The sequence below is a fragment of the Metopolophium dirhodum genome, chromosome 1 (assembly GCF_019925205.1).
Source record: "Metopolophium dirhodum isolate CAU chromosome 1, ASM1992520v1, whole genome shotgun sequence".
NCBI lineage: Eukaryota > Metazoa > Arthropoda > Insecta > Hemiptera > Aphididae > Metopolophium > Metopolophium dirhodum.
In genome coordinates this window covers 11,799,851-11,817,462 of record NC_083560.1, presented here as the reverse complement: position 1 = coordinate 11,817,462, position 17,612 = coordinate 11,799,851, and the positions used below count along the sequence as shown (strand labels likewise).

Genomic DNA, 17,612 nt, shown 5'->3' with positions numbered 1-17,612 from the left:
AACAATTACCTTTATAAAATATGACAATTAAATGGAATTTTTATATCATCGTACTATTCATATTATTACAGTTTATGTACTTTTTCCGCAAACACATCGACATCATATTGTTATAAATATGTAGCCATATATAATATTATAACACGTGAATATAATCCGCTTACAACAGTTAAATTATATATTATTTAATATTATACTGGGGAGTTGTATACGTACGGTGCATTTGCAAAACAGAATGTTTGTATCGCTACAGGACACTTTTTATAAATTATATTTTTTCGTTTTTAGTCAAATATAATACATCCTAAAATATTTTTCCACCGACACATTAAATTACGTCATAGGTATTAACAACTAACTATAAGTCTATATTTTTTTTTTTATATAACATTCATAATCCATAATCCAAAATTTATATGTATAAAGAAATGTATTATATAGCTATTAATCAGACGAACAACTCTGAATGTTTTTTTTTTTTATAATATTTAATTTAATATAATATAACATTGTAAAATCAATACATTTATCGCTCCACTAAGAATCTAAAACGATACGTGTTCAATACAATGCTTTGTAAGAACATTTTTCTGCTCACTTTCACAGCCTTGGAGTAGGTATTTTTCGTGTATTACCTAAATATTAGTTGCTTGGAATTGCCTGTGAATAAATAAACACAATACGGTTCCAAGGTAATTTATAGTGGCGTCACACAGGCGGGAAACGGCGACTAGGTATGACAGGGACCGGTGGATAATATATTATGTTGTTTTTGTTATCTAAGGAATGCTTTTATATGGGATATCTTTCTGTTCAACAGCGTTAGATCCCTTCACATCTTTAGAATGATATTATATATTGTACGATCTGTAGTTATATAGGTATACTTGTGTCAGACCCTATAATAATCGGTCCACCTTCTTCGCAGTATATTTTCTCTGGCTCAATAGCATTCCAGGAACCCGACCTTCGGCATAACATACAATAAACCTATACATACGACGTGTAAAATCTCCGAGTTTACCCATACTGTAGACGGACAGCCCAAGTCGTTTGCCGTGAACAACGAATTTATAATAAACCGAATATTCGCCTACCATACGAGGTCATCCAAACGTGTGAATTGTGAAGTATATATTGTTATAATAATATTATAAATTAGACCAACGGGCCGGAAAGCGTACAGCGACAGAAGACCCTCTCCAGGACATCCAAATGCCTACGAAGTGTGCGCCACTAACCAGAGGGTATATTAATTCAAGAGATTTTCACGATATTAAAATATATGTGTTGCCGCCGCAACAATAAAACATATTATGGGATATCGGTCACGGGGGAACAGCTGGTCACACACACACACACACACACACACACACACACAATCACCGTTGTAATTATTGACTTATTTTCGTATATATTTAAATGTGTCCAGTGAGTTATATTATGTAATAGTACCTGTAATATTAGGTAGGTACTCGTCTAATATGCTACCTACCCATAAAATGGTATCTACCAATACACTGTATGCGTGTAGTATGCTACCTACCATAGTTATTTTTATTTTATTTCATTTTATTACAGGAAAGTACATTTGAGTCATTAAGATAAATAACATATTATAGCAGTTGTACAAAATTATATCTTAATTAGCCATTATGATATCTGATCCACCAAGACCCATGATAACTTACTGTTAGATATATTATTTTAGTCTATATTGTGTCTGTGTTGTGTTCGTGTAAGTATCCTATTCGTTGCGAGTGTTACTTTTTATTTTTTTTATTTTAAAATAAACAAAAATGAATAAATCAATGCGCTATTTGTACGGGCATATAATATGTACCTAATGAGGAAACATGTGTTAATTATCTTCGAGAGAGAAACTTGCTCCCAGAACTTGGTAGTTGTTCCAAATTAAAAGATGGTGTTATTTTTGTAGGTACGTTGAAAGAATATCAAAAAAATAATGGTAAAAGATACTCAAATGGTGATTCATTAAAAACTACTTATTTACGATGTCAAAAAAAAAGGTTGTCAAACTTATCACTCTTTAAGAAAACTAAATACGGAATTAAAACCCGAGGAGCGACAGATTTGTTAAACCGACAATTAATAGAAGAATGGTGGCGGTCCGTTAATACCCAACACGATTTATTAGAAGTTTTCTGGAATGATATTAAAATAGTATAATATGATGTATAATAATATATAATGGCGAATTGAAATATTATAAAAAAAAATAGTATATAATGTATAAAAATATATAATGACGTATTGAAATATTATGAAGCACTTGACAACGGTAAATTAATAAATTATTTAGTAATACATTGTTGTTAATTTGTTATTATTTTATGGTAGGTAGCTTATTCTACGGTAGGTAGCATACTACACCAACGAAGTAGCGGGAGTTGGCATATTAGACGAGTACCTAATATTATTATTTTGACCATCACCGCGTTATCGCACGTCGCCGTGATTTTCGTCTCGTACCTATCGTACGTCGTTCCGCGAACACCGTTGTGTGTAAAATCATTATGAAACTCCGTTTTACTCACATATATATTATATGACAACTAGATACCCGCATCCATACACAACAACATTATTAAAAATTATGATGCCCGACGCCATTAATTGTGACTTTGGCAAATTCTTATCGTTTTGATTGGTTACGGGCCCGTTTGATATGAAACGTTGTTGCTTATTATCGTATTACCTTTCTAACGATTAGTAAACATTGCCAAAGTTGCAAATGGCTGCCACCGTCACTGATAAGAAGAAGTCGGGTATCTAGTTATTATACCTATATATCTGTGGTTTTTTCACTAATTGTAAAATGGTTGATGTTATAGATTTTCGTCGTAACAGAGCATAATTTGGAACATAAGTAAACACTTTACTGCCTTTATGCTTACCTATCTACAGTTTTGAGAAAAATAGAAATAAACATTTTAATAAAGACGGCCTATTTAGTATACCAGAAAAAAATTTAAATTCATAGTCCACCTACCCAATTGTAATATTTTTTTTTCTGAATTTTATGTAGGCACTATAGGTAATTACATATTGTATTTTGGAAATTATAATTAGAGAAGCGATAGTAAATTAATAAATAAACATTTAAGTGTAACTTGTTTTGCAATAATTTTAAATAAACATAATGAGTATTTTAAATCAATGGATTTTGAGAGCTTATTTTACCGGATATTTATTAATTTTAAGTGCATAAACAAATATTTTTTGAACATAGTTATTTCATTTTTTTTTTTTTTAGTGCATATAATATAAATCCCTGGCTAACTAATCACCAATAACGTTTTTTATAGACGTACAAGGTACATTATAAATAGGCCACCACAGCATTGAATGCGTACAATTTATATTCAACGTTATATCAACACGGAAAAAAATATTTAGCTAAGTCAACCAAAATTATATTTATTTCAACTATAAAAAATAGTTGCCTGGGGGACAGCTATAAAATTAGCTCATGTTACTAATATGATTTAGTTGAAAAATTATAGTTGAAATAGCAATACGTATTATAGTTGAATTACAAAACTATCCACAAAATAATAGCCATTTCTATTAAAACAAAATAAATAGTTAAATCTGTTATCATACTTAGTAGGGCCAACTAAAATATTTGTTTGTTTTGATAACAAATCTGTTTGTTTCCGTGAATGTATTCGATGAAAAACGATGTAAATCGATTCCTAGCCGAGACATTTTAGATAAATAGTTATAATTGAATATTTCTGGGCAAATGCTGTTGAACTATAGGTACTGCCCGTCGTGCGCTACGTTACTATCATTATATATTTTTATTTAACTTACATTCGCGTTACCCGATATTATTTTTTTTACGTATATTGTTACTTTTTCATTCAAAAAGTAATGCGTGACGAATAGTTACTTTTTCAAAATTGAATGACAAATTCAGTCCTTAACGAATATAATATGCGCCTAGTAGGTATACTATTAATTATTATATATACATTGTATAGTATATATGTAAGACATTGATTATGTAGGTACACTATATTGATAATGGATAAATGTAATACATATTAATAAAATTCGTAAAATTGCATATTTTATAATATTAATCATTATTATCTAAAACTTTTACAATATTAAATACATTCTAAAGGTTTTAATTTTTCTCGATTATTCTAACCCTTAGTTTATGCCATGCACTCTACATTCATAACTTATTTTAATAACGTGGAAAATAACACACGTTACTCCATAGAAATTAGAAATTACTTTTAAAATAAATTTCGTTACAATTGCGTTAATTTAAATAAAATATAATGAAATTACTACAGCGTTACTGCAATAGTAATTTCGTTACAGTAATTTGTAATTTTCGTTAGCACTGCAACTAACAACTAAGTTCATGATCAGAACAATAGATCGTGAAATAACAAATATATATAAATTATAAAATATCTACCTTATGAGTTATGAATAATTATAGGATTTCAACCAATAAAATAAAGTGGTGGTTGAAATGTCAGGTGCAGCACAGGCTGCAGAGGCTGCACCCGTAGGACCACCTGTGGCAAAGAATAAGGTAGGTAATATTAAATAATTATCTTACAACTAATTCGAAAATATGAGAATGATAATAATATATTATGTAATATCCATATTGTATATTAATTGTATAAAGTAGAAATGTAAAAATTAATCTTAAAATTAAATACGTATTAATAATTGGTTGAATTTATACACAAGTGTTTAATATTAATACAAAATATTATATAATATTATGGTAATGTAATAATGATATAATAGTAATATAATAATGGTTGTAATGGTAATAATGCCAAGTAAATGTAATTGTAGGTTAAATATATAATAGTAGGAATAGTTGTCATACATGATTCTTAAGAAATTATACATTGTTTTTCAGTTTTTTTAATTTCTAACGCTACATCTATATTAATAACGACATATTATATTTTCATTGAATATTTTGCTAAGCATTATTTAAAATAAAATAAAATTCAAAGTTTGACGTGGGCATACTGTATATTATAATGAATCCCGGAAAAAAAAATGCCAGTAAAAAATTTCCCCGACCCTAGGAAATAAATCCCCAGACTACAGTTATATTACTCACAACCACATGTAAATGGTTGTACAAATATTTTTTAAACGTTAATTAGTATCTATAATTACCATTTACCACTATATTAATATTTAATTACAAATACGAAAATTATATTATATTATACTATATTATATCATTCAAAAAAATTATAAATAGTAATAGTAGAATATTATATTTAGTGAGTATTTATGAACATATAAAAAAAATTAAAACATTCTTGTTGACCAATTAAATAAGTCGATCACTCGAAATATTTTTATATGCTGTTTTTACTGTAAGTAGGTGCTTCGTGCCTACATTCAATAAATTATTGCTTGATAATTATTATTATTATAACCTATATTTTGTATACTATGTTTTTGACTGTATTATTTAACTATCGATCATTTGAAATATTTTTATATGCTATATTTGTGATGGTGAGACGTGAGTAGGTAGGTACATTATCCATTCATTATAATTTCAGTTTTAAACTACAATATTATAATTTACAAATTGTTTGTTGTTAAGTTGAATTGCACATACTATATTATCGTGATTTAAAACAAAATATTATTTATAATATCATTAATATTCTATTATAACTATATATAATTTTTTTGAATGATATAATATAGTATAATATAATATAATATACGTCTTTGTAATTAAATATTAATAATGTGGTAGTTATAGATACTAATTAACGTTTAAAAAATATTTGTTAACCATTTGCATGTGGTGGCGAGTAATATTGTAGTCTGGGGATTTTTATTCCGATTACCATTATAATAGTTATAACTTATAATTATAGTTTATAAATATTATTTGTATTAAAAAAAAATATATATATATATGTAGGTACCTAAATGTATTTATTTATTTTTCAAAATAATGTGAATCATGTCAGCTTCAATATGATTATGATTAATGATATATTTTTAAAAATCAAATCGGTATAATAATATGATTCTTAAAGTTATCATACGTAGGTACATTTTTTAAATGAGTTTACTTATCTACTGCTTTTTTCCTACACTGAAAATCGTTTTAAATATAATTAAAATAAATACGTACGTACGTAGTAGTTATAATAAAACAAATATTAACAAGTCAAGCTTACTTCGAGTTATCCTCATCATTCCGTGTATATTACCATAATAATATATACCTATGTATTATACAGTACCCAACGCTCAGAATATTGTTCCGGTTATAATACAAAAAAATTTTCCATAAACCTTCAAACGCTATAGTTATGTCGTTACTAATTAGAAATTACTTGTACTACAGACATAATTATCTACTATTTGTACTAACATTGTAATAGACAGTCTATATGCAGCACATCCATCCGTGGAAACGCGATGATAATAATTAAGATAGACATTATTCTAAGCGATTTAATTATTTAAATTACATTTTGTGCGAGTGACACAAAACATGCATTGTTATTTTTTATCAAAAATAGAAAGCTATTAGTCATGATAACGTTAAAATATAATTTATAACTAATGCATATTATTAGTATAAACAACTAGAGATGTTCTGGGTAGACTGGTAGTACTGGCCGAGTAAATGTTTTTATACTAACCGAGTATCGAGTATTGACCGAGTAAAAATTTTAGTAGTAACCGGGTATCGAGTATAGGCTAAGTAGAAATGTAAATACAAAATTGGTATTATACCACAGCAAGGCACTATCAAAGTATCAAGTATCAACTACCAATTACTGTTTGAGAAATTATTAATAATATTAAAAAGTTTAAGCAATCAGTACTGGTTGCTTAATAGACAACAAAATTGAATAATTAATAAATATTGTAATTTGTAACTAAAAAGTCAAATGTAAATACTAAATAATAAATTAAGAAATAGTAAATACCACACAATACATTTTTATAATTCTATATTTAAAATTTAAAATCTCTGAACATTTAAGTATAAAATCGAACTACTTAATGCGTGTTGTGCGAATATGTGTATTGTGAAAAAACGGAGACAAACTGAACCGGTTAATAGTGTTGATAATATGTATAATAAATGGAAATGGCTAAATAATACAATTAATAATAAATAACTTACAGCTACATACATTTTTAGGCCTTCTGAATAACCATTAAAGGTAATAATTCAATAATATAAATTAACCTGTGTACTGGTAACTATTGGTAAACGTTTAGTAAATTCCCACACGATACTTTCAAACATAGCAGGTAAGCGGTTACATAATATTATATAAGTTCCATAACGTCAAAAATACACCCCTGCGTTTGTAGTTTTTCCGTACCAAAACAAATTTGAAAATTTGAACTTAAAATTTGTTTATTTTTGTGTTGGATGAAAAATAATCTAATTCAAGTAAGTATAATATGTGGACTATAATACGTCTGTATCTATACATTATAATATTATATACTATAATACTGTATGAATTGGATTCAATTAAGAATTGGATTAGACTTATTTTTATACAACACAAAAACAAACATTATAAGTAGGTACTATTATTATTATTATTATTATTTTTACTTCATACAAGTATAATATTGTGTGGACCATTCGTTTACATTATAGATATGATATATTTTATAGACGGGATTCAATTGAAATTCGGATTACATTGTTTTTGTGCAACACACAAACAAACTGATTTTCTATTTTTAATTACACCAACGTTGTCAGTCCTAAGTCTGAATAAATTGGGTAGGAAATATGTATTCATTATGATCTTTTTCGAGAGGGAACTGATGTATGCGTATTCATGGGTGATTTATACATCACTTGTGGAAACTTACATTCACCCATCATTTCACGAATTGCTCGATGTTCATTTTTTAATTGTAATATAAATACGTTGTCTTGAAAATAATATTATATACAATAATTATATAATATGTACCTATACATTATTGAGTTTCTATAATAATATTTTATAATTGTTAATATCATGTTTTATGACTCCAGACAAGCATTATAGTTACATATGTGAACGTTCTTTAAAAAAAAAATGTGATCACACACGGCAGTGCGTATTCATTATCGATAATACCTGAAGAAGGCACATATAGGAATTGTTAGGTTTTTACAAGGCATCGATGGTTGCATTCTTAAATCCCATAAATAAGTCTGTTGCCGACAGCTATACATTTTGAGACCCACAGACCATGTCCCTGCTTTTAAGAAAATAAAAATTACCATTGTTCGAACGCCGGCGAAGAAGACACCAACCCAATATATTGAAAATTCGTAAACGACCCGTCGCCGTCACCGACTCGTAGAAGGTACCTTTACACTGACTTAAATATTATCAATAACACAATTTATTATTGTACTATTATAATAACATGTGAAATACGCCAAATAAAAGTATCGGGATACCGCCGCCAAAGAGTCGCCCACGTTCTATAAAAACACGAGACACGCGACGCCGTTTGCAAAGTGAGAATAAATATCCAGCTTGAACTAATTTTTATTCCCGTGTAATATTAAAAAACACGCTGTGCTTTGTTATAAAAAAAATACAAAATAATAAAAAAACACACGTCTTCATTGTAAAATCAATACATTCATCGCTCCGCTCAGAACCTTAAATCATAATTATGAAATTTGTTTTTTTTTTACACATTTTCATTACAATTTAAATTAGACTTTAATTGCGAAAGAAGTGTGAAAACATTACGTTTGTATTAGGTATATACATGATAAATACGAACAGCGGATATATCGATATCAATATATATCGTATAACGTATTGTACAATACTATAATATAATATTTAGGAGTGACTACCCCCCATGTGGTCTCGTTACCAGTAAGTTGGCGGGGAAATTTCTGGTGAAGAGAGGACCGGGGAACAATATTGTCTACGGTTCTCGTCGTCGTTGGAGTTGTCGAACAAATTTCAAAAAGGACGCGTGCAATACGTGCGACGTTGCCAAAATCACCACGATTCACCGGTTCGAGGGTCTTGCAGGTGTACCGCTGAATGGAATGTGGGTAGGGGGTTGTCGACTGCGTCTCGCACTAACACCGTACACCACCCTACCTAGCCGCTCACGAAAACCTGCTGCCAGCCGGGTCCGCCAATAAACATAATAATATTATGTAATATACTAATATTATATTATATTATTATCGCTCCAGCAATATAATAACGTAGTGGATAAACAATGTTCACAGTAATAAAATTCCATATTCCATTATCGTGTTCGAAATCATTTTGTATTTGGTTATTTTGGTTTGCCTTGCGCGTACGCAATCACTTATTTTTTAGTTTGCTCGCCAAGTGTACGCGCGTAAACCTCACACCAAGCATAATAATATTTGCCAATGGGACAAAAAAATATCGCGGAGATGTCCCCTCCTACGCGCCTAGTCGAAAAGTATAATATTTTTTATTATTATCTAAAACCCGTATACATTATACACAATAATATTATAATAATATTAATAACAATCGTATCCTAACTTATTCATCACTGCGGCCTGCGGATTTGTCCCTGCGTTTTCACATTTTAGGGGTCCTACGTTTTTAACGAAATTCTTGAGGCGAATGGTTCGTATGTAAATACGATTTCAATTTTTTTCGTGAGCTCGTGAGAACTAGTGTCGTTAAAACCATTTGTTGACATCTATGGTGCTTGTATGCTAAGAAATTAACAAAATTCCACGCTATATTATAGAATGTTCAAATATCACGGACCACAATTTTTTAACGTGTTCTTTTTTTAAAATACTCCGAGATTTTGCTACAATATTGAGTTATTGTATATTATGTTTAAAAAATTGATATTTAACTATACTGTATTTAAAAATATTAATCATATTAATATTGAAGTCAGACGATGGATATACGCGTCACATTTATCCTTAACCTACAAATACACACACACGCGCATACAATTCTAGGGAAAATAACCGTTGAATACTGCTGTCAAAAATAATAATAATAAAAAAAATATAAAATTTGAATGATAATTATAATAATGTTGATAAATATGTACATAATATGCAGTGGCGTGGTGAGCATCTTTCAAACCCTAAGCAAATTATTTATGTAATGACCCACCCAATACACCCCCCCCCCCCCCACTCCCCTCAAAGCTATATATAATTTTCTATATGCCAATTTTGAATTTTTTTATAGGAAGTCATCAATAATTTATTATAAATAATACTATAATTAATTATACATAAAATAGTAATAGTTTAATTAAAAATATCAATTAACTCTGATGACTTTTGAAGCAGTCTTTTATGCAGTAAACATAAGCCTTGCTTGTATGTAAGTGTATTATTAGAAAATAGATTTTATAATGCATTAATTATAATTAAAATTCAGTACATAAAAAAATAATATAGGTATATACTAATATCATTTTTTATCTACGGTATCACATAAATATAAATGTATTAATTAATTTAAATAAAATAGCTCTTTCTAGCAGTTGAGAAGATTTACCTATTCTATATAAAGCTTCTTCTAAATTAGGTGAAATATCTTTTTCACAAGATTAAAGCATTAATGGTTCTAATCTGTTTTGGCCGATGGTTGTTCTTGATCTATTCTTCATTATCTTTACCTGAGCAAGGGGTACCCACCTCCTTGAAAAATTTCTAGGGCAAGCAATTGCATTAGGTAAACGTCGTTCAACACGCCACTGATAATATGATATTTCTATACGTATATATATATATTTATTTATTTATTTTTAAGCCGGTAGGTACCTACACTTTAGTAACAATAGTACAGTAAGCTGAATCTCAATTTGACAAAAATATAACGGTTACATTAAATAATATCATGTTTTAAATTAGTTAGTATTTTTGAATTAAAAAGTAAAAATTTTAAATTCCCTGTTGTTTTCAAAAACGCCATAAAAAAATTAAGGAAACATTTTTACACCTCACAAAATATTATAGTAATAAAATATTAATAGTACCTAAGTTTATTATAAAATACGTAATTATGGATGAGCACGCTCAAAAATCAACTCTGTATAATGGACAAAAATATCTACTGGCTACATGTTTTTATTTCACAAAGACGACTGTTAACGAATGATCAAATACAAGACCGGCGCCGTAAAGTCGCCTCGCCCCCCTTGTTCATGCAGGGATGCCGACAGACTAAATTCTAGGGTTATATAATATGGAAAATTCTTTTCACTACCTATACTAAACACAACATCGTGTGTTAATAAAACAAATACGAAATCCGCAATGTATAGACGCAACTACCAATGTATGTAGAAATAAGTACTTGTGCAGAAAATCGTTGACAGACGTACTTATTATATAGGCACCTATTATTAGGATTTGTCGACTAAACATATTATACTGATATGTAATATAGAATAGACGAATAGTAATCATCGTTTTAAGGTTTCGAGTGAACTTTGTAATATTTGTATTACCATATTTTACTGTTTGAACAAGTTAAACAAATATACTGATAACTTTTGCATTATCTGCGGTAGGTAATCGGTTAGCGAATGGTGATACAAATATACGATGGTCATTGATGGATTATTTATTATTGATTTATAATAGTTTATCAATGTCGAAATCAAAATAAAATAGCTTAACCAAACATATGGATACTATTATACAACAATAATATTCTGAAATAATAATGATATGTAAATAAAAATAATTATTGCCGCGTGATTATGTTTCAATTGGTAGTTGAATTTATTTTTAAACACGTATAACAGAAAAACGTTCATTATTATTATTAGAAATATTATTTGTTTTAGAGTACCTATATGGATATTATAATACAATTTTATTTAAGGACCCTTTAAACAATTTATACATGATACCTACATTATAAAATAATAATATACCTAATCCCACTAATATAATATAAACGACGATTTCCAACATACCAATCCAATATGGACTATATTTTCTGTATCCGTGGTTCTCAACAGGTATGTCGCGAACAAAAAAAAATATTTATGTAACGGCTAACGATAGTTTCTATACTCTGTTCAGCGAGAGAGCATGCCGGTTCTGCGCATGTAGACTGGCGGACGGCTGCTCGCTGAGAACCTATTTCCCCTTCCAAGATGCCTGGTTGTCGTGACGGTGGCAACGATAATATGCGACCGACTGCGACGTCGATGCTAGCGACGCCACCGGTCATCTGACTCGCGCAACCTGTTGATTGTTGCCGCCTGCCAGCATTTCGTAAATATTTTCGTATTTATTTATTTTAATATACTCTTATTATTATTATAGTATTTTAATGATTAAAATAGAAAAATAACACCCAAAATATATGGTAAAAGTAACAATTTTATTAATTAGTTAAAAATCAGTCAAATATATAATAAAATAAACAAAAAAAAAAAAATATTAATATTTAATAATCTGAATCTGAATAAGATGTGTCACCGGTTATTGTCATCACACAATCACCTAAATTTTCCATAACTTCCTCCACAACAAAGTCGATGTCCCAGAATCTTTTTTCTTCGTTAATTACGTGACTGACGAAGTTCTTCCATTTTTCGGGGCCGCATTCATTGACACCTTCAATAACGAGCTTTTTGACATCGGGTAGCTTAAATGTTGAATTATTCATTTTGATGTACCTTTTGACAGACGACCATGCCAGCTCAATTGGATTCAGTTCACAATGATACGGCGGTAAACGTAAGACGACCATATTTTTGGATTTAACATACTCGTCTATGACGTATTTGTTAAACTGCGGTTTAATCCGATTGACAATGTTCATTAGACCAACTTTGTTAAGTGGCTTTTCATAAACCTCACCCTTTTGTTCCAGCCAACTTTCTATATCTGTTTTTTTTCCAACTCATTGTTGGACATCGTTCGGCTTTCACTGAATGATAAGGTGCATTATCCATTACTATGACACTGTTGTCTTTTAACAATGGAATGACACCTTTTATCCAATCAAAAAATGAATCTCCGTTCATTTCGTCATGGTAGTCAGCTGATCCTTTTTTCGATTCGAATACCAGCAGACCACCATTGACGAATCCCTCTTCTGATCCAATATGGACTATAATGAGTCGTTTTCCTTTGCCTGTTGGGTTGGGAGCACCTGTCGAAAGGCCAGACAGAAACGCGTCTCTGTGTGATTTAACGGTTTTGTCAACCCAAATTTTTTCCATACAATCACCAATGTTTGCCCACGTTTCATCTAAATAATAAATTGATCTTCCTTCTTGGCGATATTTTCGGATATCTTGTATATATTTGGTTCGCCACAATACAATGTCGTCCCGTTCAATAAGTGCGCTATTACGGCCTCTTTTACAATACGTAAAATTTAGCTCACGTAATAAATGGTATAGGTTGGTTCTTTTGTATGTGTTTAGTGTTGGGTCACTATTCACGGAAATTAAGATCTTGTCCAGTGTGGGTACCTGACGGCTAAACCAAAAATCGTGTACCTTTTTACGTATAGCATTGCGTTCGAAATCGTCGACTTTTTCTTTGAATGTCAGCCTGATCTTCTTTTTGTTAGGCGATTGTAATGGTTTTGCATTCTTGTAGTCGGCAATTGTCCTTTGTATCGTATTCTGGCCAATACCCGTATCCCTGGATAGCAATTTCACCACTTCCTTAACCGTAATAGATGGTTGCTCGGCAATTTTGCGTTTGTATAAGTTCACTATCATTTGTTTTTGTCCACTTCCAATGAACTGAAATTAAAATAATAAACAAATAATTCAGTTTGATTTTTAATTTTGTATATTAGACAATCAAGGTTGTTATGTTTAACTGCAGACTTGGGTAGTATTCCGAATACAGTATTCGGAATACTTTTTAAATACTTTTTTTGAAAGTATTCAATACGGTATTTTGAATACTTTTTACGAGTATTCGGAGTACAGTATTCGGAATACTTATTTTTTTTATATAGGTATAATCTTAATATATTACTGATTATTACTTATTAATTATTAACTATATTAATTTGAATATCATTTATAACTAATAGATAGCCAGATAGGTGTGTATTATCAAGATTATAATAATGTTCATTTATAAACAAAGAATTTAAAAAAAATAATATTTTTGATATTGAAATCTAAATATACTAAAAAAAATATTCGAAAAATATTTGGAATACTTTTTGTCAAGTATTAAAAATACTTAGGAATATTATTATCATAAAGTATTCGAATAAATACTCTGAATACTTTTTTTTAAGTTTTCGGAAAATGTATTTGAAATACTTTTAAAAAGTATTTTACCCAAGTCTGTAGTTTAAGACACGTTTTGTTTTATCAATACAAACCATGTGTACAATCAATAACGATAAACACTTACTTTCCCGCATGGATTCTTTTTAACTGGTGTATGAGGAGAACCAGCATTAGATGTGGATGGTGCATCAGTGTCACTCATTGCAAAAAATTCAAAATAAAGCGCTGTTAAAAATCGTTTCTATAAACACGTGATACGGTCAACGGTTGAGAAACGAGTCACCGAGCTACGAGCTATCAGGCACGGTGGCGGCGTTTTGTACATACTCACACAGCTGTTTTCACTAGAGGCGCCACCTCCGAAGCCCGACCGACGCACGACGACACTCGATTACTGTGTTCGTCGAAGAGTGGGAATGCTATGGGTGGGTGACGCGAGAGGATGCGCAGAACGAACCGATTTACGTCGGGCCGCGGCATGCTCTCTCGCTGAACAGAGTATAGAGCCGGCGTACTTATTTTTGTAGGTATTAAATTTTGTAAGTACGTCAATACTAAATTTTCGATTTTTTTTTGGTGAAAATTTCAATACACGTGCGTATTCAAAATGTTTTGCAGTTTGCCTTATGAAATACACACATACACACACACACACACACACACACACGCACACATACTGAAATAAAGAAGAATCTTCCCTTCATCTCATGACCGAAGTAATTCATACTGTCGCTGGTCAGTAAATATATCATATTGGCAGTTTTTGGGTAGTATTCTGAACAGAGAATTCCAAATACAGTATTCTGAATAAACATTTAGAATATTTTCAAAAGTATTTTATTCGTATATAATATTGTAAAAATTTGCAGAAAAACAAGAAATCAACTATTTTTCTGCACATTTTTGCAATATTCTACACATTTTAAAACTTTAAACCAAGTGTCATAAACTTAAATTATATTGAATTTAGAATTATTAAAATATACAATATGTTAGCAAATGTTCACACGTATTATTTTCCAATGTATTAGATACCTATGTCAATATTATTTTAATACCTACGAATTCAAAATGCATTTTGTACGTCATACTAAATATTTTCCAATTTTTTTTTTTTGTTGAAAATTTCAATACACGTACGTACCTATTCAAAATGTTATGCAGTTTGCCTCATGAAATACACACACACACACACACACACACTAACGCGCACCTGGCGCGGTTACGTCCCCGGTCCCTCGCGCATGCGTAAACGTGTACAATAATACCACCAACGTTTGTCCCCAGCCACACAAACGCACGAGAGATCCCGATAGAGGACGCGCTATACTCGGCCGCGGTGTACACTCGTACCTACTGTTACACACGCCCGTGTGGCGCATTTCAGTGACTGGTTCACCGGAGGGATGTTGTGTCTCACCAGAACCACCGCGGCTCATTTTCACTCATGATTTTGCTTCGATCGTCACCACCCGGTCAGTCGATATGATTCGTCGTCGTTTTCACACTTGCAGCGATGCCGTCTCACCACCGTAAGTATATGGTCATATTATTAATACTAAACATACCTAGTGATTTATTATTATGACTTGTGAAATACACACACACACATACGCACAAACGCACGCACACACACACCAACACACACACACACACACACATGCACGCACGCACACACACACACGCACGCACACACGCACACCAACGCGCACCTGGCGTGGTTACGTCCCCGGTCCCTAGCGCATGCGTATACGTGTTCAATAATATTATCAACGTTTGTCCCCTGCCACACAAACGCACGAGTAGGGATGGCAAAAATTTTCCAGACCTCGATATATCGGTTATCGATATATCGAAAATGGAAATATCGATACACCAATATATCGGATCAGAAAATATCGATCTAGATTATCTAGATTTTCAAAGAAACAAAACCGATACGTATCGGCTCGTACAGTCGTACCAATTGATAAAATATCGATGTACCTACCGACAATGTAGAAGAGATAATATCGATGTACCGATATTATCGAAAAGTAAATACCGATATAAAAATATCGATATAATATCGTTGCCATCCCTACGCGCGAGCGATTCCGATACGGGATGCGCTGTACTCGACCGCGGTGTACGCTGTACCTACTAACTGTCCCACACGCCACACGCATGATAAAGAAAAGTTTCACATTTCAGTGACTAGTTCACCGGATGGATGTTGACGATGTTGTGTCTCACCAGAACCACCGCGGCTCATTTTCACTCATGATTTTGTTTCGATCGTCACCGCCAGGCTAGTCCGATATGATTCGTCGTCGTTTTCACACTTGCAGCGATGCCGTCTCACCATCGTAAGTAATATGGTCGTATTATTAATACTCAACATACCTAGTGATTTATTATCATGACTTATGAAATACACACACACACGCTAACGCGCACCTGGCGCGGTTACGTCCCCGGTCCCTCGCGCATACGTATACGTGTACAATAATATTATCAACGTTTGTCCCCAGCCACTCTAACGCACGAGAGATTCCGATACAGGACGCGCTGTACTCGACCGCGGTGTACGCCGTACCTACTGTCACACACGCCACACGCACATTTCAGTCACTAGTTCACCGGAGGGATGTTGTATCTCGTCAGAACCACCGCGGCTCATTTTCACTCGTGATTTTGCATCGATCGTCACAAGGCAATCCTAGTTTACTTTCAACGCAGCGTTGCTGCATGTATCTTCTTCCTACTGGTATCTGTATACTCGAGTGTAAACAAGGCAGTGCTTGTTCACTTTCAACGCGACGATGCTGCACGTATTAGCGTTGCCCGGGCATCTGTTATCCCAGGCGTAAACGTGGCCGTCTAAGTGACTGTTCAACGCGGCTTAGCTGCACGTATCTTCTTCCCACTGGCATCTGTCGATATGATTCATCGTCGTTTTCACACTTGCAGCGATGCCGTCTCACCACTGTAAGTAATATGATCATATTATTAATACTAAACACACCTAGTGATTTAATATTATCGTCAATTATAAATTCATACTTGTTCCCTATATTATACAAGAAAATAACACGTGTATAAATAAAATGTATTTATTTATCGTACCTACTTTGGCGTTTGTAAATTTTAATTTTAATTATTTACACATGTATTATTTTCCAATTTATTAGATAACTATTTTAATATTGTTTTAATACCTACGCATATAAAATGCATTTGAAATATTCGTCAAATGCGTTTAATCGCAACTGGTTTAAATAACCTCAACAATAGTTTTGGTTGTGTTATTCGGGCGTTAATAAATAGGTACC

General features: G+C 31.6%; 1 protein-coding gene and 1 long non-coding RNA gene across 2 annotated transcripts; one reads left to right on the top strand and one right to left on the bottom strand.

The window, feature by feature from the left end:
- Positions 1-12,888: 12,888 nt before the first annotated feature.
- On the bottom strand, positions 12,889-14,500 carry LOC132953030 (uncharacterized). The gene is made up of 2 exons (XM_061025603.1): positions 14,423-14,500; positions 12,889-13,791 (listed from the first exon to the last, which is right to left on the bottom strand). Exons 1-2 carry the CDS (start codon positions 14,498-14,500, stop codon positions 12,889-12,891), a joined length of 981 nt encoding a protein of 326 aa, XP_060881586.1.
- A 1,150-nt stretch (positions 14,501-15,650) lies between these two features.
- On the top strand, positions 15,651-17,014 carry LOC132933426 (uncharacterized). The gene is made up of 3 exons (XR_009662882.1): positions 15,651-15,830; positions 16,492-16,646; positions 16,812-17,014. It is a non-coding gene; the product is annotated as an uncharacterized LOC132933426 (long non-coding RNA).
- The last annotated feature ends 598 nt before the right edge of the window (positions 17,015-17,612 follow it).

Bases quoted from the DNA above. Each gene is read 5' to 3' on its own strand.
- LOC132953030 (XM_061025603.1), bottom strand. From the start codon at position 14,500: ATGAGTGACACTGATGCACCATCCACATCTAATGCTGGTTCTCCTCAT. The intron at 13,792-14,422 runs GTAAGTGTTTAT...TTTTAATTTCAG, and splicing joins AAAAGAATCCATGCGGGAAA to TTCATTGGAAGTGGACAAAA.